The 26,137-nt window shown below is 46.1% G+C and overlaps 1 protein-coding gene across 1 annotated transcript in view; it reads right to left on the bottom strand.

The window, feature by feature from the left end:
• LOC144271431 (syntaxin-binding protein 4-like) overlaps positions 1–26,137 on the bottom strand; it is a gene marked incomplete at its 5' end in the record, with an annotated part of 59,932 nt that overhangs the window by 26,039 nt on the left and 7,756 nt on the right. Inside the window, 7 exons of the mRNA XM_077828783.1 lie at positions 3,331–3,428; positions 8,174–8,246; positions 10,244–10,397; positions 10,884–10,990; positions 11,216–11,357; positions 15,582–15,708; positions 16,416–16,501. Of these exons, the coding sequence (XP_077684909.1) occupies positions 3,331–3,428; positions 8,174–8,246; positions 10,244–10,397; positions 10,884–10,990; positions 11,216–11,357; positions 15,582–15,708; positions 16,416–16,501 (787 nt within the window). The remainder of the gene's footprint in view (positions 1–3,330; positions 3,429–8,173; positions 8,247–10,243; positions 10,398–10,883; positions 10,991–11,215; positions 11,358–15,581; positions 15,709–16,415; positions 16,502–26,137) is intronic.

Here is a 26,137-nt window from a genome sequence, read left to right on the forward strand (position 1 = left end):
ATAGGGGTAGGGAGGGGGTGGAGTTGGGGTCGGGACTTTGGGGAAGGGGTTGGAATGGGGGTGGAAAGAGGCTGAGAAGGGGTGGGGCCACATGGAAGGGGTGGAGTGGGGGCAGGGCCAGGGGCAGCGGGCCGGGGGGGGATGTCAGTGATGTGGCCCTCGGGCCACTGTACTAGTCCTCATGTGGGCCTCCTGGTGATTCGAGTTTGAGATCCCTGCTTTACACTAATGCCCACTTACATGGTTCTAGCAGTACGAAGGGGCCGTGAAATGGGTGTAGGTTAGTGTAATAAGAATTTAGGCCATCATGGCAAAAAGTGCTTGACTTCAATGAGAGCAGGAATGGACCCATAGATAGCAGAAGGAGGGTCCTTCTGAATCAAAAGCTCTCTATAGATGTATAACACGAACGCCAACAATAACCTTACTATAGGAAGACATGGCAGATTTTAGGGGCTCTCTGGACACAAAGCCAAGCCAGGAGAATTCAAATGCCCGTAGGTTCTAATCCACGTGATGCCGCCACGCTGTGTCTTCCCCGTTTCAGGTCTGGCAACCTCTACATCTCCGAATTTTGGAGGAATGGTGCACATCCTTCTTGACCCGCAAACTGAACTCAGATATGGTGCAACAGTGTCATTTTTTTCATGAGTCCTGTTCTGATAGTTTGGTAGAAGCCTATTATCCCTCTATCTCATTAATCAAATTAGGACTTGAACCTAATTGTACTGGATGAGCTCTGTGATCCTAAATAATGTAATCAATGTTTTGAGCACTGTGTCTGTATCTCACGTTACCTGAACTATGACTCACACGTATACTAATAGCCCTATACACCCAGGTCAGGCTCTGGATTAGAATAAAGGGGAATCAGGTGGAGCAGACTGAATCCAGCACTAGATGATGTAGGTGCAGATTAGGTCACGTGACCCAGTGCTATAGATTTATTCTATGCAAACAGAAAGGCACCAGATTCTCTCAGACTAGGTTTGTGGTATTTTAATCTCTCCTGAAAGCAAGCAACATACTAACTCCAATGCCTTTCATTGACACCGTCAGCATGAGCCCGAACATAATGTTTGTGCAACAGAACTGGGAAAGATTCAAGCTGAGAAACCTAGATATACTCGTAGCACCACATGTGCTTCCATGGGCTTTCAGTGCATAGACACCAAGGTATAGTCTGTGCACTGATTTGAGAATATACGACCACATTTAAAATAAATGGCATATTGCCAAAGATTAACAGCCTAAAAAAACCCATTTTTTCCACCAAATACCTCTAGATGGCTTGAGCAAAGACAGAAAATTACAAAACTAAGTAAGTAAGGCAATGCCCAGGTTTGGACAAAGCCTTATTGCAATCAATCATTCTCCAACGTTTCCATCATTCTTCAAGATCGAGATCCTCTCACCTGGCACTCTCAGTCCTGATCCTTCATCTGCCCTGCAGCTGCCAAGAGTGCTTGTGTACTGACCATCAATCATGGATTTACTGTGTGCCCTCCAGAGCTAAAAACATGAGTCTCCTCAGCTTGAGCTACAGGAGTAAGTCCCAAGTGGAAACTGTAGTACGGCAGCCCCTATGGGCCAGGCTGAGATGGACACTCATGCACCAAACAGCAGCGTGCTCTTGATTCCATGAACAAGACATATCAAGACAACGTGAAGATGAAAGTAAGCTCATGTTAATGTGACCCGTGTAGCAGCTGGGTTATGCTCCTCCCATTTGCACCTATGTGTTCCATTTCCCTGGTTCTGGACTCCATATTTACCAGTGCAGTATCTCCCTTCATTCCCCGCAGCAAAGGCTCTGGAAGTCTGTAAGAGCATAGACTTCTTTCGCTGAGTCAGTCAGCTGCTCACCCAGCACCTAGATGTGCTCACACTACCTGCCACAGCACCCACTCATGATAATCTGTTCAATCTGTTCCGTGAACCGCAACCTCCACTTCTAAACGCAGCACTCCCATAGGTGAGGGAGCCAAAATCCCCCATCCCATCTTCAAGAGGTACCCACTCACATCTGGTGATCCAGCAAACAGGGGAGACACCCCCACAGTAGGGATCACCAAGGCAAAGGCCAGGAGGCTGTGGAGTTGCAAATAATGACCTTGCTCCTTGCTATAAAAACATACAGCAAGATAACTTACTAGCATCTTGCGTGCATTAAAATGATCAGCATCATTTTAACCAGTCATTTATCTGGAAGGTAATCTTAACCCAGCAATATTATGGTAAAGACAATAGCCCCAACTGAGATGTGGCATACCAGGATGACACTCCCACTAAGACAATACAATACAATTGTCCTCCTTATTGAAGCCAGAAGAAAAGAGGAAAACAGGTTTGCAAAAAAAATAAACTAATCAGAATATTTTTCCATTTTGGGTTCAAACTTGACCAATTTTTCATTTGTAATGTTTTTTTGCGGGTTTTTTGGTCCTGATTTCCATTTTTTTTTAAATGACAGGAAAACAAAACAGGATTTCAGCCATTTATGTTAGCAAGCAAGCAAGAGAAAACCAAATATGATCATTTTTTTTCATTTCTGATTTTGATGAAAAACTGAAATATTTCTAAAAACATCCAAAAAGGGCTATTTTTGAATGACAAACTTTTTCTTTGAAAAATTTCAACCATCTCTAGCCTTCAGACCAGGACTGAGTCTGCCCCTGCACCCTGGTTTGCTGCTCATAAGATCTGAAGATGCAGAAAGTGTTCTTTCTTTTGCTGTTCTATTTTGTGTTTATGTTTTCCTCTGGCCTTCAACATTTTTTGGCCCATTATCTCCAAAGGCACCTCACCTATCCCTCCAGTGAAGCAGCTGTCTCCAAGCAGGACATTGATGCTGCTCTATTAACACGGAATGCTGAATTGGACAGAGGCCCACAAAATGATCTCTGAGGCAGAGACCCATGAGTAAAGCCCTTTCTGAGCAAGAAGGACCTGTTTCAATTCCTGATCTTGCTTGACCTGGGACTGCCAGGGTAACTTAACATTAGTGGGGTTCTCAGACTTTCATAGCATGGACCACATCTTAATATCCAACCTGACTTCCCCTCCCTTCTACCACCATCTGGTCCCACCTCTGCTCTCATTTGCCACCACCTGGTCCTTCTTCCCATAACCATCCTCATACAAATTACAGCAATTTCCTTCATGGAAAAGCAATATGAGGGAAGTGCTTATGTAGTTTTAGCTTCTTTTAATGCGATTCAGCAGCTGGAAAAGAGGAGGAGGAGCCGGCACCATGTAATCAGATGCAGTCTGGGAGCCCCCTACTGAGCACAAAATCTCAATTTCAAGGCAGGAAGCCTTTCAACTTACCAGTTCGAGTTTCCCATCCTTGAGTCGAATATGGGGATCCAGTGCTACTTTTGGTTTGCTGCCTGAAGCTGCCCTCTGACCAGAAGGTGAAGCAGGTGCTAAATAACATTAAGCAATCATTAGTGGAAGACCATGGAAAAGGGGGGGAGGGATAGCTCAGTGGTTTGAGCATTGACCTGCTAAACCCAGGGTTGTGAGTTCAATCCTTGAGGGGGCCATTTAGGGATCTGGAGCAAAAACTGGGGATTGGTCCTGCTTTGAGCAGGGGGTTAGACTAGATGACCTCCTGAGGCTCCCTTCCAACCCTGAAATTCTATAGTGGGGGGGAAGAGATATGTTGACAAGGAACATCCCAAACTAGGCTTTGGCATTGCATGAAATATGTTGCAAGTACAGATGAGCTACATCAGAGGCCAGGATTTTCAGAGGATGGGTGCTCAGCACTCTCTGAAAAGTAGGAATCTTTAAAGTCTCCACTTGGGCATCACAAATGAAGGCAACCAAAAATTACAAGTCGCTTCTGAAAACCTTGGCCAGAAGTTTATATATGAGGCCTGGGACTCTGAACTTTGGTGATTTGAATAAAATTCAACCTGTATTCCGACCACCCCAATTTATGCTTCAGTTTTACAGAACCAAAACCCAATCAGTGAGGTTTTATAAAAATCCACCACTGGCCCCTTAGCCCAAGAGTTTCAACCCAGATTCAAAGTAATATTTATGTAAGTGCTGGACTGAGTGTGGTCTCAGAGAAGTGTTCCGAACTCTCATTAAAGAGAGAATTCACAGGTTAAAAACACCCACCAAAAAACATAGGGTGACCAGACAGAAAGTGTGAAAAATCAGGACAAAGGGTGGGGGGTAATAGGCATCTATATAAGAAAAAGCCGCAAATATTGGGACTGTTCCGATAAAATCGGGACACCTGGTCACCCTAAGAAAACGTGTTGCCGGATTTCTCCCTGCGTTACTGTTATGAAGAGCACCAGCTCCCTTTCACTCAGGCTGAGCAGGCTACATAGTATGTGCAGGGTGTACGGTTAAGGTGAGGCTGGAGAGCGCTTGTGTCCACAACAATAGAAATTGTGTTGCAAGAAGGGAAACAGTAGAGTGTCTCCGTCAGAGAGGACGACTGAGACATTGGGAGAGAGACCCGGCCACTGACAGCCTGCTCTTCATTCCAGGGCGCATTTTCAAAAGTGCCCAAATGACTCAGGAACACAAGTCCCATTGACTTCAGTGGGACCTGTGCATAGGAAAATCCCACAATTCAGTTTATTCCTGCAGCCCCCAACAGACCTATTCAGAAAAGGGCTGCAGAAACTGCTGCTCATTTAGGGGGAGGCCCAGATAGACTCTAAAAATGGGTAATGCCACCGCTGCTTTTAAGACCCTGCTAATGATGCTCTTTGAATCTGATAACAAAAGGGGCTTATAAAACCTGACCCTGTTCACACCAGAGTCAGTGACAAAATTCCCATGGACTTCAGTGATACAGGATCATGTAACATAGAAGAGCGTCGGAGAGCCATTTTCTTTCATCTTTGCACTGCCTGGGAACTGGGGCACAGGTTAACAAAGAAACTGATACCCAGATCACCTTAAAGACCTCCAGCTGTTTTAAATCAGTGGGTGGGATTTTCCAAAGAACAAGGGATTTAGGAGCACAAGTCCTGTTGAAAAAAATTTGTGGGACACATGCTCCTAACTCACTGAGGCACTTCTGAAAAAATGCCATTCACTGTGACTCTCAAATGAAGAGAAGATTTTATGGAAACACAGGGGAAAAGCAGCAGAGGTGCTGTCACAAGCATAATCCTCCTAATCCTGATATTTATCTGTCCCGCTAATGCCAGCATCTGGGAAGCAGGGCCTGAGGTAATAAACGGGTTCACTGGATTGGTCACCCAGCCCCGTGCTGTGTAGGTTCAAGGGCTGATCATTCCCCTTCAACTCCTTGCTAATCGGGATTAGCTCCATGCGGCTTTGCTCATAAACTCTTAACACAAACATCCTAGGCAATCCTGAAGGCCACCAGGCACTGGTGATCAGCCAACAGGCCCCAGTGACTCGTTCAGATTTCAGACTAAGCTCCTGTTCACCCCAAGACTATTTGTTTATTCCAATGTATAATGGGGCCTGTTCACAACTCTGTGCCCTTCGCAGCACTCATAACACCAGCTATTAAAAGCAGACATCTGTAATAGACTGCCTGAGATGATTCTCAGCCTAGATTATACTATTTGCATGACTAGCAGCCTGACTGAGATCAGTGTGCGAGGCGTTGTACAGAAAAAGAGCAGGAGACAGTTCCTGTCCCAAAGAATTTACAGCCTAAAAGATGGGAGAGGGACACAAGGGAGAAGTGACTTGCCAAGGGTCACATAGCAAAGCTGGGAATAGAACCCAGGGGTTGCTTGACTCACAGCCTAGGGCCCTGTCCACCAGACTACACTGCTTCACAGGTCTGCAATGTAGATAGACTAACAAACAACTGCCCCCCAGTGGCTGGCCTTGGACCATCCCTTCAGACCCCCACCTTCAAGAGGAAATATGTTCTTGACAGCATGTCCTGTGGTTAACAAAGCAGGCCTGGGGGCCTTACCAGTGTGGGGAAGCATATTTCAGAGTGGAGGGTCCTTAACAGAGAGCTCCCTGCCTGCAGCTCTCTCTTGTTTCAACCAAGGGATCTCTTCTCAAACGCCAATGCAGAATGCATTGGGGGGTGGAAGAGAGTCTGTCGTTAGCCTTGTCTGCACTAGGCAAAAGGTGGGGTTTCACCAGGTGGTAGCTAAAAGGTGGTGACAATCACATAGTGAAACCTAGTGTGGCTAAGGCAGATGTAGCTTTCACACAGTAGTTGGTTGAGGTAACCTGTAGGTTCACCCTATACCTGATCACATGTGCAAACTGCCTTGCCCACACTAGGATGTTTTACCACATATTAGTTACCATGTGTTAGCTAGCATGGGGTAAACTTCACACCTTTATCCCTGGTGGGGTGCACCCACAGTGTCAGAATAACTTTTACGGCATCATGCTGAAGATTATCTATTGGGTCACTAAACTGTAATTTCCAAGGGCTCCAATAAGAATAGTGAAGACTTATGTGAGTCCAGAATTCATCCCAGTGCGACTTTACCTGCCATCACTGAGTGCAGTAATTCTTTTTATGAACTGCCCAAATGGCAGGAGAAGAGAGACGTTTACACTCATTAAAACTATTTCGCTATATCATCAATTCAAAGTATTGTGATAATTAGGAGCTCAGTTCCCAAGGAACATTACTCCATATGAATGTCTGTCTCAAAATACCTTTGTGTATTGCAAAGCAGTCTAACAGCATTAGCTCTACTGTGCTGACATAGAAATGGACAAGGACAGGCAGCATGGCAGATAAAGCATTTACTCCTTGGGGGAACAGAACCATGAGCCCAACAGATCAGATGGGCTTCTGTAGATATTATTCATTTTCTTTTTCTTATTAATCAAACACAAACATCTCTGAGAGTATAGTGGAAGGGCTCAAAATGCCTGAAGGAGAAAAAGTTTATTGAGCTGGGAATGTGTTATTTAAGCCACAAATGCCTCAGGATCAATCAGAGGGCTCAGTTTCTTTTTCCTCAAAACGTTCTACATCTTCAACGAATGCACAATCTCGGCTGGAGAAAACAGAGCATGTACATTTTAGCATGCACGTACCTGAAACAAGCACGCAGATATCACACTGCCTGGGGCTGGCACATGCCCATTTGCAAACTGCAACCTTCATACGTGCCTTGGATTATTAGTGTGCTTAAGCTGGGCTTGCTGATTTTTGCGCTTGCTTGAAAATTGCCCTCAAGTGTTTAATGTGCAAACAGATCAAGCCACTTTGGGATTCAGAACTGTGCAAAGTGGGATCTTAAGTGGAAGAAATGTGTGTTCATGTTCGTGCTTGAAAAATGTGTTTGATGTGTGTGTGGAAAAAAATTGTCCACTGAAATTTTTCAAAATTGGAAATGTTTCTAACCAACTCTTATCTTAAATGGTAAGTCTCAAGCATCAGCCAGAAGAGAAACCTGCAAGGAGGGAGTCTTCTGTTCAAACCAAAGCAAAAAAAAACCATGTGAAAGCAAGAGGTATGTAGTGGTCTGTGAGCACAGAGGAAAATAACATTTGAAAGACGAATATCTTCTTACATGTGAGCCTCGGATGCTGAGACAAAGCCCCCTAAACGGTTGTTCTATCCCACGCTTTACAACTACCTCTTCATGGATAATTGGAGTCAACTGATTTGGCTCAATGATCGTGGAATCATGTTCCTGTTTGGGGCCATGCTGTGCTTTGGAAGCAACACTGATTTATCTATTTTTTAACAGCAATTCAGCTTCCAAGGGCCATTCAGTCCCAGCAGCAAGGCTGCCAATTAGTGCTGACTGCAGTAAGGATATCTGGCCACTGGACTGATCCCAAAACCACATTTCACACGGTCTTTAGATAATAGCAGTGACACTCCATCACTACCAACCCGATACAGAACCAGTGACCTAGAGATGAAAGGCTCTGTATCCCATTGCTAATCCCTTGAGACACTCAGTCACCCCTGCAAAGACCTCTGCTCCCATAGACAAGCTGACATGGGTGTATCTAATGCCTACTGAATAGAGCCCTACATTAATTGCACCATTGCATTTAATCAGTCCTAATGGACTGGACTCTGTCATTACATTATTAAACTCCACCTACACTGCTGTAGGTATTTAAAGCTTCATTTCATTACTTCTGATACTGAGGAGTTGTGGACTAGATACCTTCGTCCCCTGCCCAAACAGAGGAGATCGCAAGAAAGCATGCCTCTTACCAGATATCGTGAGCTCTGGGGGGCAAATGTCCGGTGATGGAGAAGGCACAGGAAAGAGATTTTCTTGTCTGGTCTAAAAAACAAAACAAAATAGCACAGAGGACAAAATGCTAAACCCAGTTTGCCAGTGTAAGTGAAAAGCAAAGGTAGGGGGAAGAGCTCAATAGGTCCCAGCTGCTCCCTAAGGAATCAGACTGAACCATCTCTTGTGTGAAGCACCATATGAACCTACTGTGCTAGAGAGAGAGAGCGTGAACAATGATGATGAACCAAACAAGAGTCCTGGGTTTGGAGTAAAAGGGGGTTGTCACAGTAATAGTCCCAGAGGCCCAGATCCTCAAAAGGTTTGTGCGCCTAACTCCCATGTTCATTACTGTGGGAGCTAAGAATCTCCTGGACGACTGCATACACAGGGGCTAAACTGAAGTAACTTTACTGAGAGCAGTGGAATCACACCATGGATGACCCAGTGTGTTGTAGCCACCAGGGTTTGTTTAAAACCCTACATATCCAAGACACCCATGAATTCTTAGGGAGTTTGGATCATCTCAAGGGCACCTCTAGTATTACCCAATGGACAGAAAGCAGAGCTACACCTCTACCCCGATATAACACTGTCCTCGGGAGCCAAAAAATCTTACCACGTTATAGGTGAAACCGCGTTATATCGAACTTGCTTTGATCCACCAGAGTGCACAGCCCTGCCCTCCGGAAGCGCTGCTTTACCGTGTTATATCGGGTCGCATTATATCGGGGTAGAGGTGTATCTACAAGGACATGCTGGAATCATATGCAACGGGGACTCTCAGTCTGAGATCAGAGGGCTACAATCATAATACTAAATGGGAGAGGGGCTCCAGTTGGGTCTATGGCAGGGTGGGCAATTTTTTGGCCCAAGGGCCACATCGGAGTGCAAAACTGTATAGAGAGCCAGGTAAGGAAGGCTGTGCCTCCCCAAACAGTCTGGCCCCACCCCCTATCTACCCCCTCCCACTTCCTGCCCTCTGACTGCCCCCCTCAGAACTCCTGACCCATCCAACCCCCCCTTCTCCTTGACCCCTGACCGCCCCCTCCCAGGATCCCCCGCCCCTAACTGACCCCCAGGACACCGCCCCCTATCCAACAGCCCCCTGCTCCCTGTCCCCTAACTGCCCCCCCCCGGAACTCCCTGCCCCTTATCCAACCCCGCCCCCTTACCATGCCACTCCGAGCAGCAGGAGCTCGCAGCCCCGCCACGCGGCCGAAGCTAGCAGCGCTGCCCGCACGGCAGCGTCACTACGGGGGAGAGAGGACAGCAGGGGAGGGGCCAGGGGCTAGCCTCCTCGGCCAGGAGCTCAAGGGCCAGGCAGGATGGTCCCACGGGCCGGATGTGGCCTGCGGGCCATAGTTTGCCCACCTCTGGTCTATGGTATGGAAAAGGGTGAGAACTGCTGAAATAAACACAACCAAAGCTAGGAGGTTACAGCCCAGATACTGGCAATGAATCCGTGCCCCATGCACAACAGGTGTAATGCACAGTGATGACAGTTTACAAGCTCCTTCTATAACACTAGAGCTACCCCTCATTATAACCTGCCACACTACATTCTTAGCCACATGACTCATTGATTTGGATGGGAGCTGCATGGCCAAATCTCCTAGTCACCTCTAGCTTCAGGAAATACCGTATAGTGCTGTGCCTCATGAGGAAAGAGTGCTGATAGTTCTGAATTTGATGGCTGTTGAATGTGGGCAGGTACTCACTGAGTTACTGTCATCACTTGCTTTTTTCACTTGTGACTTCTGAAAATAGGTTTGAACCAGGACTCTGGACATGAAAACACGTCTCAGCGACTTTCAAACACATCACTTCAATTGACTGATCCTCTGTCACCCCAAACCAGAAGAAACAATATCTCAGATGTAAAATACCCAACTCCGTACGGGAGCAAACAGAGCCATACGGGTCCACACTGCTGACTTTCCAAACAGCTAATCTGGAAGGATTATCACAGAGTCCCTAAAAACAGTAATCCGATTGGAGATGGAAATCATGGGGTCTTTGTGGTCTTATACTGAACTTCAACGTACCTCAGGTGACCTCACGTGGACTTTCAACCTGCAAGAGCTAAGACCATTCCCCATGGCCTTAGGAGGTGGCGATTGGATGCTGTTATGAACCGAGAGTCCGGGATGTAACCGTCCCCTTCCAGGAATAAAGGCCACTTCTGTGTTTCCCTCATGTCTGAAAATAACCAAGTTTTGTTAGTGCTTAAAAACTACACATGCTTAAGGTTTCAGAACTTTCATGGGAATAGCTCTGTGGTCTTTCCTCTGAGCTAAGCTCGTTAATTGCCTGTGTAACACGCAACAATATTAGAGCTGTCTTCATCAGACAGGATTCTTATGAGAGCCCACATTCTGTTGCAGAACTTTGGGAAGGTCTGTGTGATGGAACATGCTCATTGCAAAGCCATACAAAGTCTGACAGGTTGGGAAGGTATCCTGCCATTCCTGATTGTGATGTGAGAAGCTCCATGTACTCAAGACCTCCTGAGGTATGAAGGTCTCCAATATAGGACGTTCTTCTTGCACTTAAGCTTAGAACAATGTGCAGGTCTCCTACCTAACACTCAGCAGCTATCTCAAGATATGGCCTTTATTGGCAATAATAGGAAATGATTTTTGTACCCAAGGAACTTATTCGCCTGGGCTGCTGGTGCACGCCTACCTGCATTTGGTTTTTGCAAGTATTTTTCTGGCCTCTTCATATGTGCTGCCCACCAAAGAGTCTTTATTGATGGCAATTAACTGATCACCAGGCCGGAGCCGCCCATCCTAAACGAGGGAGACATCTGTGTAGCATCAAGCTTTAGCCACAAGGATTAGTGCATCCAAAAAAGAGTGACACTGCTCAAAGTATTCTGCTGCAATACACATCCTTATTATCCCACGCCATAGATTATTCACCCATCCCAGTGAGAGCTCCTTCCAAACAGCAGGAGTTTTCAGGAAAAACTCCTGTTTCACAGGTCACAGAAGCCCTCCATGCTGTTGACTTACTCTGTAACAGTCCCCTTCTGGCATAAGCTCTTGAACATAAATCATGGGACCCTCTGGCCTGTTAGATCCGCCACTGATCGTCAACCCCAACCCAGAGGATTTTGCTATGGAGATGCACTGAATCCCTGATTCAAGGGAGTAGCTGCAAGGAACAGAAGAGTTAGCAGAAGACACAACAGTGGTCTGTTTTATTCTATAGAGCCATCGAGTACATCTGTAATTACACAGTAGTGTTCTAGCAAGTCACCACCACTGCTGAATGAAAAGTTCTGCATTTGGTTTTGTTCCTGAGTCTGCAATCTCCCTATCCTACTCAACCTCTTCTCCCTCTGCCTCCTTTCTCCCTCCACTCTTCCTGAAAATGGGAGTGAAGAAAACACGTATCAAAACCATTCTGAACTTCAAGAATATTTTTGATTTGAGTTTAGGACTAGAAACGGGCAAAGCTTCAGGTGCTTATAGGTGTGTTTGGGGGGGAAATCCGCTACCTTTATGGGGATAAATGTTATTACCGTTATTGTTGTTTATTTGTATTATGGAGTTCTTAAGAATCCTAACTGAGGACCAGGGCCCATTGTGTCAGCACTGCCTGGACAAGTAATGAAGAAGAGATTACCTATCCCAAACAGCTTACAATCTTCATGGTAGGCAGCGCACAACGGGTGGACCAAACAGATCAGTGGGGTGGCAGTGGGACGGGAGGGGGGTAACAATAAAACAGAGTTCAGCAGAAAAGCCGAAGTCATAGCCAGTTATTTGCCTAATCAATGCCAGGTGGGAATGATTTGTAGGCACCACAATAGCGGCAAGTTTGAGGGAGGGATTTAGAAGTGGATACTGTGGGTGGGTTGATAAATATTGCTAGGGAGTTTTCTCCCTGCGTGGGGAGCAGTATGGGACAAAGCGTGGCGGTGCTGGAGCAGCGGGCAAGGCTGCCATTACTGGAAGAGCAAGAGTGGGCCTCAACCACTTGATAAGGCCACTCATCCTTAGTAAATAAAGGCGGTAACTAACTGGTTCTCTCTCTTCTAAGATAAAGTCTTCTAACCACATCCATGTAATAATCTGCACCTGTACGCAACCTGTCACTTGAATTATCTTTTCATTTCCTGATAGTCATCGTGTTGTATTTTGAGCTATGTGATCTGTTGAACTATGCAATCACCACAAGAGATAACTTCTCCATACTTCTAAACAGTCCCATCCCTTTAAACTCGTGGCTGTCATACAACCTGGGGAACAAAGAATATTACGAAGAGCGTGGGCGTCATATTTTTACAACAAAGGAACAGGGGCGGCTCCACCAATTTTGCCGCCCCAAGCAGTCGCCACTGAATTGCCACCGCCGCCAAAGCGGCAGGGGTGCCGCCGAATGGCCACTGCGGGACACGGACTACTGCCGCCCCGTTCTGAATGCCGCCCCAAGCACTGGCTTGGAAAGCTAGTGCCTGGAGCCAGCCCTGCAAAGGAAACTTCTTAAAGAAATCTTTTTAGGAAATAAGATGTCATCGAACATAGTGGTTAAAAAAAAAAGCACATCCGTTGCACTATCTGGGAAGAGGTGAGGAAGAGAATAAACCATGCGTTGCAGATGTTAGTCCTATTGCTTAGTGGAAGATGTCCAGCTGCTGGGGTGATGAGTGCAGCATAAGAGCCTGTACAGAATAGAAGGAGTCACTACTTCGTAAGAGTCTAGATTATACCATAGTTGCACACAGGCTCATAGTCTCCAAGATCTGAGATTTCAAGTGGTTTGAATGCTGGTGTTTCTTCTAGAAGGTGGCTATTTCATGCCTGCCTACCCTCTTCTACATCCCCCAGGTGGAGATGGGGTGACCAGATAGCAAGTGTGAAAAATCGGGACGAGGGATAATAGGCGTCTATATAAGACAAAGCTGCATATATGGGGACTGTCCCCATAAAATTAGGATATCTGGTCACCCTAGGACGGAGACTAGCAGAACTTTTGCTTTATTGGTAGCTGAACACTGTTTTACCAGCCACCTCCATCACGCACATACGTGACTGCCAAGCCAGGTCACCTCCTGCCTATGCTATGCAGTAAACAGGGTTAATTGTGAAGCCAGGCGGTCTAGAAGGCTGCCAGATAGATGAGCAGTTCTCTCCTCTGTATGGATGTCTCCAGGCATGAGTCCATTGATCCAAGTGGCTTAAAGCCTTTTGTGCCAAATATTTATCCTCTGCAAATCCCTAATAAAGAGCTGATATTGGGCACCTTGTGGAGTTCACCTCCCACGTGGATTTTCTGTGTCTGAACGAAGGGGCTGGTTTTCCTCTCATGGGGGTGGGTGGCCATTCCATTGACTTCCTGGGAATTACCCCGGATTTACACTAGTGCAAGGAAGAAAAGCAGCAGGCCCTAATCTGAGATGCCACACTCTAAGTACCAATGTTAATGCAAACCTTAACAGTGCCAGGCACTCCTATAGGTGGAGCCAGCAGCAGAGCCCTCCCTGCACATAGCAGAGCCTGGCTTTTGTACTTTACAAAATAGGAAGCTTGGAATTAAAACATATAGACACAACACGAAGGTGCCACACTTCACAGAAATAAAAATCCTGGTTCTCCATTCCCTAGCCCCTTGTGCCGTCATTTCCTACCCCTCCCCACGGCGCAGAGCAGGTGTGAAATGCTGCCAGATCAGAAGGGTAGCACTGCCATTGACTTTGCACTGGTGGAAATGACTGCCCGAGGGTGGGGCAATGGATCACGAGGCCATGATCTGCAGTTTGAAAACAGCCTTGCAGGACCTCTCCATCAAGGACATGTTTGTAAAAGACGTACCATGCTGGCCCCTCAGACATCTGTGAGCCTTGGGCTCTCCCTCACCTTTCAAGGGATGGAAATGGTGTACGTGCATTCTGTAGATCCTGATGGCCTATAGCACAGTAGGCTAAGTTCTCTGGGGCGGTGGCTGTGCTCTGTGATTGTACAATGGGGTCCTGGTCCATGACTGGGGTTCCTAGGTGCTACCATAATACAAGTGATAAATAAGAATATTAAAAACAACACAGAGTGCAACAGTATGAAAGACACTGAGCAACTGCTTATCCATCCTCCAGTACAGGAGCAGATACAGTCAATGTATCCGAAGACAAACACTGGGGTCTGATCTGCACTAGAAAATTAAGTCGGCTTAACTATGTTGGTCAGCGGTGTGAAAAATCCACGCCCCTGAGCAGTGTGCTTAAACTGTCCTAAGTCCCCATGTACACAACACTAGGTCAACAGAAGAATTCTTCTGTCAACCCAGCTACTGCCTCTGGGGGAGGTGAATTACCTACGCCAATGGAGAACCCTCCCATCCCGGTAGGTCGCATCTACGCTGAAACGCCGCAGTGGGCAGCTGTGCTGCTGGATCGTTCTAAGCGTAGACAAGCCCTGGATATTAGAGGATAGTTTTAATGAGAAAGAGGGAGAGAGAGAAAGCGACTATCGATCTGGGGTTCTTCAATTTTGAGGAGCTCAAGTTGAGACCTCTTTAAAAAGCCTGATTTTCAGACGGCAGGAGCTCAGCACTTTCTGAAAATCAGGCCCTTTCAGGTGTCTCAGGTTGTGCCCCCCAAATCACTAGACACTTTTGAGAGACCAGGTGGGTGAGGCCATATCTTTTATTGGGCCAACTTCTGTTGGTAAGAGAGAGAAGCTTTCGAGCCCCACAGAGCTCTTCTTCAGGTCTGTGTAGCTCAAAAGCTTGTCTCGCTCATCAACAGAACTTGGTCCAATAAAAGCTATTACCTCACCCACCTTATCTCTCTAATATCCTGGGACCAACATGGCTACAACGACACTGCATAGACATCTTTGACACTTTTTTGGCAATGGGGGCTTTTAAGGGTTTATAAGCACTACGGCAATACAAATAATGTTCTAGAAACAGACAGACAAGCCTGCAGACTTTATGAGTTGATGCCTGTGTAACTTAGAGCTGGTTTCCCTGTCCCATTAATATTTTTGAGAGTTTTAAATTTCTTACCATTCAAAATTGGGACAAAAAGTCAAAATTTCAAAAGATGTCATGAATCAAAAGGTTTTGGTTTGGGTCAACTGAAACATGTAATTTCAAAATTCTTCCATTTGATTTCTACCTTTTTTCTTTTTAAAAAACTTTTAAAATCTAAATTGCTTACATTTCACAATGAAAAGTCATTTTGAACCAGGAACCAGAATTTTTCATTTAGAAAGTGGCCAGACAAAACATTTTGACAATTTCAGAGTGTCCCCGCATGGTTTTCCGAACTGGGAGATATATTGGTTTTGCTGTCAACAAATCAGCATTTTTCAATGAAAAAAATGTCATTGAAAAATTCCTAAGGAGCTCTAGTGTGAGTAATATGGTACGTACTGCGAGCTTGAGTGTGGAGAATGTGCCGAGTTTCCAATGAGTGGGCCATGAGAATTTGCAGGGCTCAGCAGCAGGGGACTCTGGGAACGTGATGAAGACCCCGAGGACGTACTTTCCAAATATCTACCTAAAGGACAAAATAAGACAGTCCAGATAATGAAAGCATTTTCCCCCCTTACTCCTTCCCAGCTGTCCCTGCTACACAGTCAAGAATTAAAACAGCTTTCATGGTTCTTTACCTGGAGGCAGAAATACCTACCATTGATGTTAATGATACCAGTACATTTCTAAACTAGTCAACAGAGTTTTACCTTCTCACCACAAATTCCCATCTGTGATTGTGGTAATTAACAAATACCACTGTGTTACAGTGTAACATGCTTCTTCCCAAAAAGCAGCAAGCAGACACAGAACTAACAGCCAGGAGATTTGGGTTCTAGTCCTACCTCTGCCACCAACTCGTTGTGTTGGTCATTGGATTGAAGAAGCCAGTTCACTGCTCTTGCCTCAGTTTCACCAGATGTAAAATGGGGATAGTGGTACTCACCCTCTTTCTAAAACTCTCTGAGGTCCACTGTTGAAAATTGCTTTACAAGAACTAGACATTATTATAAGTTACTAGCACAATATTTTCCTGAGTTGTTGTACATTGAAGGTGGAGTTAAAGGAGCTGGACAAGTGTTAGATACCAACTAATCCTCTCTTGTTTCACCACAAGAAAGTTGTCTCCCTCTCCCTTTTAGTATCCACGATTGGGCTGACATTTTCTGCACTGTGCCCCTCAAGCAGCCAAGATGCAGTTAAGTATTCAGCGCCCAGAGGGTCAATACTCACTGCCGCCTTGGTGAACAGGAGAACTCCGTGCCGATTCTGTGTTGCTATGAGATCCAAACTTTTCCAGCAGCTCAGAGAACTCTCTCCTAAAAGACAAGGCCCAGCAGATTCACTTAATCTCTCAGTACACTTCTGCATGGATTTACAATGCAAACAAAGCCTATAATGTTTATTCCATACTAACCAGTTTGTGGGCTTAATTCCCTCGTGTGCTGGAGCTCAGTTTGGTGCAGGATGAGGCATAAGGGAACCAGATACAGCTCACAAGTAGTCCCAATGTAAATCAGAGCTGTTTCCAAGCAACTCACGCTTGTGCCGCTGATTTAGAGTCCATAATCAACCTCACACCAGTAGAAGATTCTTGTGCTACAGCATAACTTTTGCATGCGCCATCCTGTGTGTTGTGGGGTTGGAGGCAGAGGCTGGCTGCAGTGCAGATGCATCAGCAGCAAATTCCCTACACAGGGGGAATTCTCTGCTTGGCATTTGCAGCTGAATTATGGCCCCTTTGTGCCACACTTCTATGCCCCTTTTCATCCCACAGGCTTCAAGCACTTCATGAACATTAATTAAACTTCCTGACATCCTTCTCAGATATTACTCACGCAGTAACACAGACTGCTAAATTGAAGCGCAAAGTAGTTGCATAATTTGTCCATTGTGAGGGATGAGGATAGAACCCAGGAGTCCTGGCACCCAGCCCTGGGCTTTAACCACTGGGTCAGAATGCCTCTTGTGGATTAGTCCAGGATAATTTCATCTCCAGCCATGAGCCTAATGTGACATAAAAGTTGAACACAGACTATTAAGGGGAGTTGTAACTAAGCAAAAAAAAAAAAAAATTAATACACATTGGCCATTTGTGGGTCTTTTCATAATAGTGAAAGAAATGCAAATAACTGTCAAACGTACCAGCTCATGTTGTGAAATTACCATCCTTGGAATTGTGGGTATATTACATGTTTTCAAACCACCACCCTTGACTACGCTGCTATAATTCATATATGGAGAGAAGGAAGCTTAAAGCCAACAATTTAATTTAAAAGAACAAGTTGTGAGCATGATACAGATGGTGGGTAACACTTAGGGATTACAGACAGGGCATTAGAATGTGGGGGCCAAAATGCTATGGGGTGGGACTCTTCCATTCAGCTTCGGGCCCCAAGTTGTTTACCTGCCTATGGTAATAAATGTAGTGAATCATATTTGTTATGCTCATGGCATACAAACAAAGAAGTGAAATAAACAACATAAGATACTCTTGACAGAAGGTTGCAGTTTAACTACTTTATTTTTTAGAATTCAGAACGATAACCCAAAAGCAGAGAGAGACAAAGCAGGGTGCTCCCTGAAACAGAGAGGCCCAACTCACCTCACCTTATTCTAGACTGACTGTTTCCCGACAGAGCCCCACGGCCTAAAAGCAGGACCAGGAATACCCCTCCCCGCCTTAAAAGGAACGCTTACAAGTCCAACACAGTCTTCAAAATGCTGCATCGCTCATCAGGCATCAGAAAAATATTCATTATTTTTAAAATTCTCCTACTGCAGTTGGTCTGCTACCTCACCCTATTTTGCTGCCCAAAGCTCCTCTTTTTGATCACTAGCCAGAAAGGCCAATGCAATAGGGGGAAACCAGAACCTATTCCACAAATGGCACTAAGACTGACATAGTTTTTTTAAAATGAGAGGATCAGAGACCAGGGGAGGAGGTGAAGTGAGACACAACAGAAGGAGAAAGGTGAAGAAAATCAGAGGTGACCTGGACCCAAATATCTCGACTTTAGGGTAATTCTAGCTCAGATCTGGATGCCACCTTGTGATTTGTACCACTTCCAAAGAAAATAAATACAGACAATGGTGGAAAAAGGGAGCGGGCCCGTTATTCTCCTTTCCTCTCCTTGCCCCTTTCTCCACCAATGGTGTCCCTTTGGCCTACACAGCTCAGACAGGAGTCTGTTGGTGAGCATCTGGTACTTATGTTGCTGCTGAGGTGTGACAGCACCGATACTTGCCATCAAGTATGGTGGCATTCCACTCCCCACTTTCACATTAGAGGCACCAGGGTGCTGCCCAAGGAGAACCAGAGGCTAGTCCCTTTTGAGTCCATCCATGGCACCTGTCATTGTCTAGAGCAGTCGTTACAGAGCAATTGGAAGCTCAGGCTATACTCCTGGGAACTGAGATACCAAGCCAAGGAAAGCAGAGGTCTCCATGAGGCCATGGGGCCAACCCCAGTGAGGTGACACGTGCACACACCAAGGCAGGTTAATGGGAAAGATACATGGCAGCTGACGAGAGAACAGTGTTTTCTCAGGTGGCGGCTCCTTACAACACAGCAGCTATCAGAGTGAGCAACAATTTCCATCAACTCTGTTGATGCAAATCTCACTTTCGTATCATTTCCAGTAAAACCCTTCATCTTCCCGCAGCTCGCTCATAATCCCGTATCACTGCTGAGTTATGCTGCGACGAAAGCCAGGCTGCAGCTGACCCTGTGAGCCTTCCATTCGCTATCTCCTCCTTTTCCTGGGCGGGACTCTTCACTCCTCCTTTAGCTCGCTCCTTTACTGCATGGACTAGCAGCCCCAGAACATACTCAGGTCCCCAACAGACTTGTACACAGGCAGCTAGCTTATGCTGAAGCCCATATTACTGCGTTTTCACTGCTCTTGTCCCCACACTGGTCAGGTTAAAGCTAGCGTGGGTATGCCTCCCAAGCTACAGCCAGACCTTGGTTTGCTGTGTAGATGTACCCATCGTCTCTCCCATCCCATGCCTAACTCCACAGCCTAGTGCACCTAGAGCCACAGGTTTCCTGTGATTTTGGGTTGTTGCATTTAAAGCACTCCCATTCTGAACTCTCTCAACCTCAGCAGTAACATGGCTGTCACAGGGGAGCTGGTCCAGTGAGTAGACCAGGCCCAGCTCCCCTGTATCAGAGCAGGTAGGCCCAACCGAGCCAATTAAAAGAGGTAGGGCTAAAAAGGCTTGTCAGAGGGTAGACTATGTCTTGGGAGAGGAACCACAGAGGAGTGGAACTAATGCAAAGTGGGTCCCTGGAACAAGGGGCAGGCTGCTCGGGGAGATAGCCCTCAGGCTGGGGTCCCAGAAGAGGAGCAGAGCTGGCAGGAATGGGGAAGCTGCAAGAAGCAGGATTATCAGAGACCCCTGGAAGAGGAGGCTGGGAAACCCTTGGACAAAGGGTGAGCTAAGGAGCTGATTTTGTCTATTAGCTGCTTATGTTTGGACAAATAAACCTTTTGTCCACTGAGGATGGCAGTGAGTGCTTGTGAAGCTGGGGAGACATCCTGCCAGGTCACAGTGGCCTTGTACATGAACATAGTTACCCATTTGGAATTCGCCAAGTCAGGAGCATTGGCGCTAAGGCTGGCTCAATGCAATTCCCCATTAGATTTGGAGAAATCACTGCAACTGCGAACAAATGGTTGGAACTTTACAAAAAATCCCTGAAATCACGTGAATTTTAATTAAAAAGAGACCATCTTTCAGTGAAAAGTGGCAAATGAGCTATTTTTTTTTTTTGTTTGGGGTTTTGTTTTTTGGTTTTTTTTAAGTTTCCAGCTTTGAAACTTCAAAATGCAAAATATTATTCCGATGAAGAAGAGTTCAAGAGAGAAGAAGAGAAAGTGAAACACGTGAGCTCTCAAAATTGTATTTGTTGCAGTGCAAAAATCCCATGCAGGAAATGCTGCAAAGCCTCTAAAATCTCTCAAAATGAAACAATGACAGATTCTTCCCCCGTCCGCACACCCCAAAATATTTAAGTCAGTTTTGCACCACCCTAATTCTCACAACCGAGGAGGACTGGTCATAGTTCTAGCAACCAACTCAACAAGACATTTGTTCGGAAGTCTCTAATACTGGAGTTATTGACTGAATGGATCATGATTCACTGGACATCTGCAGGTACAGGACTGGATTCTGCAAAAAACTATGCATGAGTAACTTCCTCAGGGTAGTAGCTCTCGTTTTCAATTACATTTACTCACACGCGTGACTATTTGCAGAACTGAGCTGGTTTTTTCAGGCTGCCGGGTGAGATCTAGTGAGCACCACCACCTTAGCCTCCCTTACTTTTGGAGTTACCAATCATGGGTGTTAGGATCCAGTGCGCTGAATTTTGATCAGTGTTGTAATGCAAGTTAATTTCCAGTGATTATTTAGCTATAAGAAGCTGGTTCATTGTGCTCATCTGTATTTACATATTCCCCTCAACTGTATTTAGAGCCTCAGGAATCCATTTATTGGAAAAAATAATACCATTTCCACAATAGTTCAATCAGTGGAATCCAACCACATGAGCAGATCTCGTTATTTTAGCCCTAGCCCACAAACAAGTTTACGTGCTGAATACAGAGCTGGCAAACTATTCGTGACATATAATCCTATTTTTGATTTTAGCCCTTTTTCCAATTAACGAATCCCGAGCTCTGTGAAGATAAGCCATTATGTGCCCAATAGTTTGGATGAATAATTTTCAGCCTGTAAACTGTTTGCAAACCATCCACTCCGACCTGTTATTATTGGCGTGATATGACCGAACACCTTAGTCACATGGTATTGTTTGGGCTCCTTGCTCAGAGACCAGATATTGCAGGCCTCAGTTCAGCAAAGCATTTAAATACATGCTTAAAATCCCATTGAGGTAAATAATGAACAGCAAGTAATGCATTTTCTGGTATGACTCTCCAGACAGATCATTTTGTGCTAAACTTCATGAAGCTTGGGAGATCTGCAAGTGCACAGATATTGTCCGCATACTGACTAAGGAATAATCTGACTCCAGGAATCCAAGCCAACCTTGCTCAGTGCCTTCAGGCACAAATAGTTTAAAATACATATATAAATCTTTTTTTAGTTTTATTTACTGTTTGACCAGCTGTAGTAGGAAAATAGTTAATCTTATCAGGTCCTCGTGGAACTTAAATGTCCAGCCTTATTTAATTAACAGAGGGCTGAAATTGGGGGACTTTCCCTTTAATAAGACACTCCCAGCCCAACTCCTCCCCCTCCACCCTTTTTTTTTTTTTTACTAAGGATACTGAAATCTAGGATAACAGAAGTGTCCTTGTTACAGAGCCCTGAAACTTGTACAGACCCCTGGAGTGGAGTCAGATCAGAGGGGATGCACAGCAGCAGCCAGCTGCAGGCCGACTTTGCTACAGATTAAGCAGCAGGAGGCCAATCTTTCTGCAGAATATTGTTGTTTTATCCCATAATACCTTTTTTGTGATGCCCTTGTGTTCTGGGGAGAACAAAGGGTGAGTCCTACGTCAAAGGTTACGTGAGAGCACAATGGCTAGAAACTTCACTCTCTGCTCCACAGATGGGAAAAAAGAGATTGGGACTCTAAATAAAACCCTAGAATTAATAGCTTGTCTCTATAAATACAGCCTATGAGACACCAGGAACTAGACATTCAGAGCACTGAAAGCCCAATGCATGCTTAAAGCAGCAATTGGCACATACGCTGATTTTCAGCTACCCCACGTCGCCAACTGTTGTGATTTTACTGTGAGTCCTATGATATTCAGTGTTATTCTTAGAGCACCAGCTCCTGGAATCACAAGAATTTCATTTTTGAAAAAGTGAGTTTCTAGCTAATCCTCACATTCATTATTCACCAGTTTTAAAATGCTTCAGTCATCCAGTCAGGTAGCAGAAACAATAGCATGTAACCTAGATGATGCTATTAATAATAATGTTGTATTAATGTTATACGAACTCTGGGCTTGATTCTCATTTTCTCTAATGCCCCTGTACTCTTCCAGAGCGGCGGAAGGGAGCCCTCGTGGACACCAGAATCAGGCTCCCTGTGTTCCCCAGAGATTGGCTGAGTCATTCTTCGAGCCCAACAGCTGATGTGAAAAGGGCCAACATGCCGAGCGGGTCACCGGCCGTGGCTGAATCTGTGTCAGTGACCGCTCCTGACAGCAAAGTGGATAGAAGGATGATTACTCCACAGAACTCAAAGACATCGCTAAAAGATAATGTGGGATAAAATAAATAAATAAATAAGCACACATAAAAAGCCTTCACCCTCCTGCATCCCTTTTAATCTTGGAGATATGTATTCATGTATTAAACATTTTGTGAGGCGATTATGTAAGCAAAATCTCTGCAAATCTTTAAAAAAAAAATTAAACTGATTACTGCCCAACTCTCTCTCTGGATAACCTTTGGCAGATTTAGCAGATAACCAAGAGCAAATGAAGACCAAATAAATTGCTTCAAGTTTGGTTGCCAAGGACATCTGCGTCCTATCAGTTTACAGCAATCTATTTCTTGGGGTGGTTGGAGGCACTGTTGACAGATGCACGAAGGAGTCGTAGCCTCAGACAAAGCCATGCCCACACTCACATGTATGTATATATTTAGAAACATCTGCTGCAATTTAAGATATTAGTAACATGCCTGAGCAGCTTGAAGCAGACGAACAAGGGTAATGGCAGATTACTTGCCCCCAGGGGCATTGGCTTAGAAACAAACTGATTGTCACAATAACTATGACGAACACCTGCTTCTAACTTGCCCAGAGGAGCCCAGCCGGGTTATCCCCTGCTGTGTCTGGCTATGGTTTTCATTACATAGAGCACACAGTGTGAGAAGCCCACTGGGGCCTGTCCAGGTGTTTCCACTATGCAATGTAGATGTTCTCTTTTTTGCCAGTTCCCAAGTATGGCTAATTGTCTAGAGCTAGCTTCTGACTTTGTCTCTGCATAAGGGACGAGGAGTGACTGAGAACCACCCACCTCTAGACTTTGGTCTGGGTGCGGAGGAATAAGCAGGGCTATTCACCAGTTTCCTACCTGCTCCAGGAACGGAGTGGCCTTGGCTCCACTTCCCTCTTCTCACTGGCCAGAGTCACTGAGCCAGCCCAGGGGGAAGGGCAGTGATGGCAATTTACCCTTGGAATAGGAAGAAAAATGTACAGGTGTCCAGCCTCAGCCAGGATATGAACTTGGGAAAAAAAGACGCTTAGTCCAAGTCTCCCAGAGCCACCTCCATTAAAACAATGACAGATGCGGCAATCCAGAAATAAAATACTTTGGCAAGGCCGCCTCCTTGGCAATCCAAAACCAAGCCAACTTTCCCCTGCTGCTTCACTAGTGGCAAAGGGGGAAACATTTCTGGCAGATGAACATCATCTGCACACACTGCTGCTGAATTTCTTTGTCAATTCCATTACGCTGTGGGTGTTGTCTCTGGGCTCAGTTCTTAGGCAGTCCCAGCAGCTAGCCAGGAGCTTCCCTTGCTCCCCTGGTCCCTCCCAGTACTGCACTGTCCATGGTCCAGCTCCTCTTTTGCCCAGCCAGGAACAGTCTTTTCTCCTCCAGCAGCAGGCAGCAACTGAGTGTCTCTAGCCCTGCAGCTCCTTTTATGTGATTCTGCTGGACCCTGATTGGCTGCTTCCTCACAATTACTCCAGGCTGCCTGGAAGGCTTCTCTTCTGCTCCTCTCTGGGACAGGGTGTGGCAGAACCCTGAGGCCTCCAGTAGGGGTTCTCTGGGCCTAATCTACCCAAAATCCCAAAATCAATTTATGGTTAAGCCCTGGTCTACACTAGGAGTTGAGGTCAAATTTAGCAGTGTTAAATCGATTTAACCCTGCACCTGTCCACATGATGAAGCCCTTTTTTTCGACTTAAAGGGCTCTTAAAATCAATTTCCTTACTCCACCCCTCGACAAGGGGATTAGCACTGAAATCAGCCTTGCTGGGTCAAATTTGGGACACTGTGGGCGGTATTGGCCTCTGGGAGCTAACCCAGAGTGCTCCATTGTGACTGCTCTGGACAGGACTCTCAACTCAGATGCACTGGCCAGGTAGACAGGAAAAGGCCCCCGAACTTTTGAATTTCAATTTCCTGTTTGGCCAGCGTGGCAAGCTGCAGGTGACCATGCAGAGCTCATCAGCAGAGGTGACCATGATGGAGTCCCAGAATCGCAAAAGAGCTCCAGCATGGACTGAACGGGAGGTACGGGATCTGATCGCTGTATGGGGAGAGGAATCCATGCTATCAGAACCCTGTTCCAGTTTTCAAAATGCCAAAACATTTGTCAAAATCTCCCAGGGCATGAAGGACAGAGGCCATAACAGGGACCTGAAGCAGTGCCATGTGAAATTTAAGGAGCTGAGGCAAGCCAACCAGAAAACCAGAGAGGCGAACGGCCGCTCCGGGTCAGAGCCCCAAACATGCCGCTTCTATGATGAGCTGCATGCCATTTTAGGGGGTTCAGCCACCACTACCCCAGCCGTGTTGTTTGACTCCTTCAATGGAGATGGAGGTAACATGGAAGCAGGTTTTGGGGACGAGGAAGATGATGAGGAGGAGGTTGTAGACAGCTCACAGCAAGCAAGCAGAGAAACCATTTTTCCCGACAGCCAGGAACTGTTTCTCACCCTGGACCTGGAGCCAGTACCCCCCGAACCCACCCAAGGCTGCCTCCCGGACCCGCCAGGCGGAGAAGGGACCTCTGGTGAGTGTACCTTTTAAAATAGTACACATGGTTTAAAAGCAAGCATGTTTAATGATTAATTTGCCCTGGCATTTGCGGCTCTCCTGGATGTACTCCCAAAGCCTTTGCAAAAGGTTTCTGGGGAGGGCAGCCTTATTCCATCCACCATGGTAGGACACTTTACCACTCCAGGCCAGTAGCACGTACTTGGGAATCATTGTAGAACAAAGCATTGCAGTGTATGTTTGCTGGTGTTCAAACAACATCCATTCTTTATCTCTCTGTGTTATCCTCAGGAGAGTGATATCATTCATGGTCACCTGGTTGAAATAGGGTGCTTTTCTTAAGGGGACACTCAGAGATGCCCGTTCCTGCTGGGCTGTTTGCCTGTGGCTGAACAGAAATGTTCCCCGCTGTTAGCCACGGGAAGGGGGGGTGGGTGGAGGGGCTAGCCACGCGGTGGGGGGAGGCAAAATGCGACCTTGTAACGAAAGCACATGTGCTATGTATGTAATGTTAACAGCAAGGCTTACCGTGAAAGAGTGTACCCATTGTTCTATAAAATATGTCTTTTTAAATACCACTGTCCCTTTTTTTTCTCCACCAGCTGCATGTGTTTCAAGGATCACAGGATCTTCTCCTTCCCAGAGGCTAGCCAAGATTAGAAGGCGAAAAAAATGCACTTGTGATGAAATGTTCTCTGAGCTCATGCTGTCCTCCCACACTGACAGAGCACCTATGAATGCGTGGAGGCAGACAATGTCAGAGTGCAGGAAAGCACAAAATGACCAGGAGGAGAGGTGGCGGGCTGAAGAGAGGGCTGAAGCTGAAAGGTGGCAGCAGCATAATGAGAGGAGGCAGGATTCAATGCTGAGGCTGCAGGAGGATCAAACCAATATGCTCCAGCGTATGGTTGAGCTGCAGGAAAGGCAGCAGGAGCACAGACCGCCGCTACAGCCCCTGTGTAACCAACCGCCCTCCTCCCCAAGTTCCACAGCCTCCTCACCCAGACGCCCAAGAACGTGGTGGGGGGGCCTCCAGCCACCCGGCCACTCCACCCCAGAGGATTGTCCAAGCAACAGAAGGCTGGCATTCAATAAGTTTTAAAGTTTTAAACTTTTAAAGTGCTGTGTAGCCTTGTCCTTCCCTCCTCCTCCACCACCCCTCCCGGTGCTTCTCTCCTCCACCACCCCTCCTGGGCTACCTTGGCAGTTATCCCCCTATTTGTGTGATGAATGAAT

The sequence above is a fragment of the Eretmochelys imbricata genome, chromosome 10, assembly GCF_965152235.1.
Source record: "Eretmochelys imbricata isolate rEreImb1 chromosome 10, rEreImb1.hap1, whole genome shotgun sequence".
Classification (NCBI taxonomy): domain Eukaryota; kingdom Metazoa; phylum Chordata; order Testudines; family Cheloniidae; genus Eretmochelys; species Eretmochelys imbricata.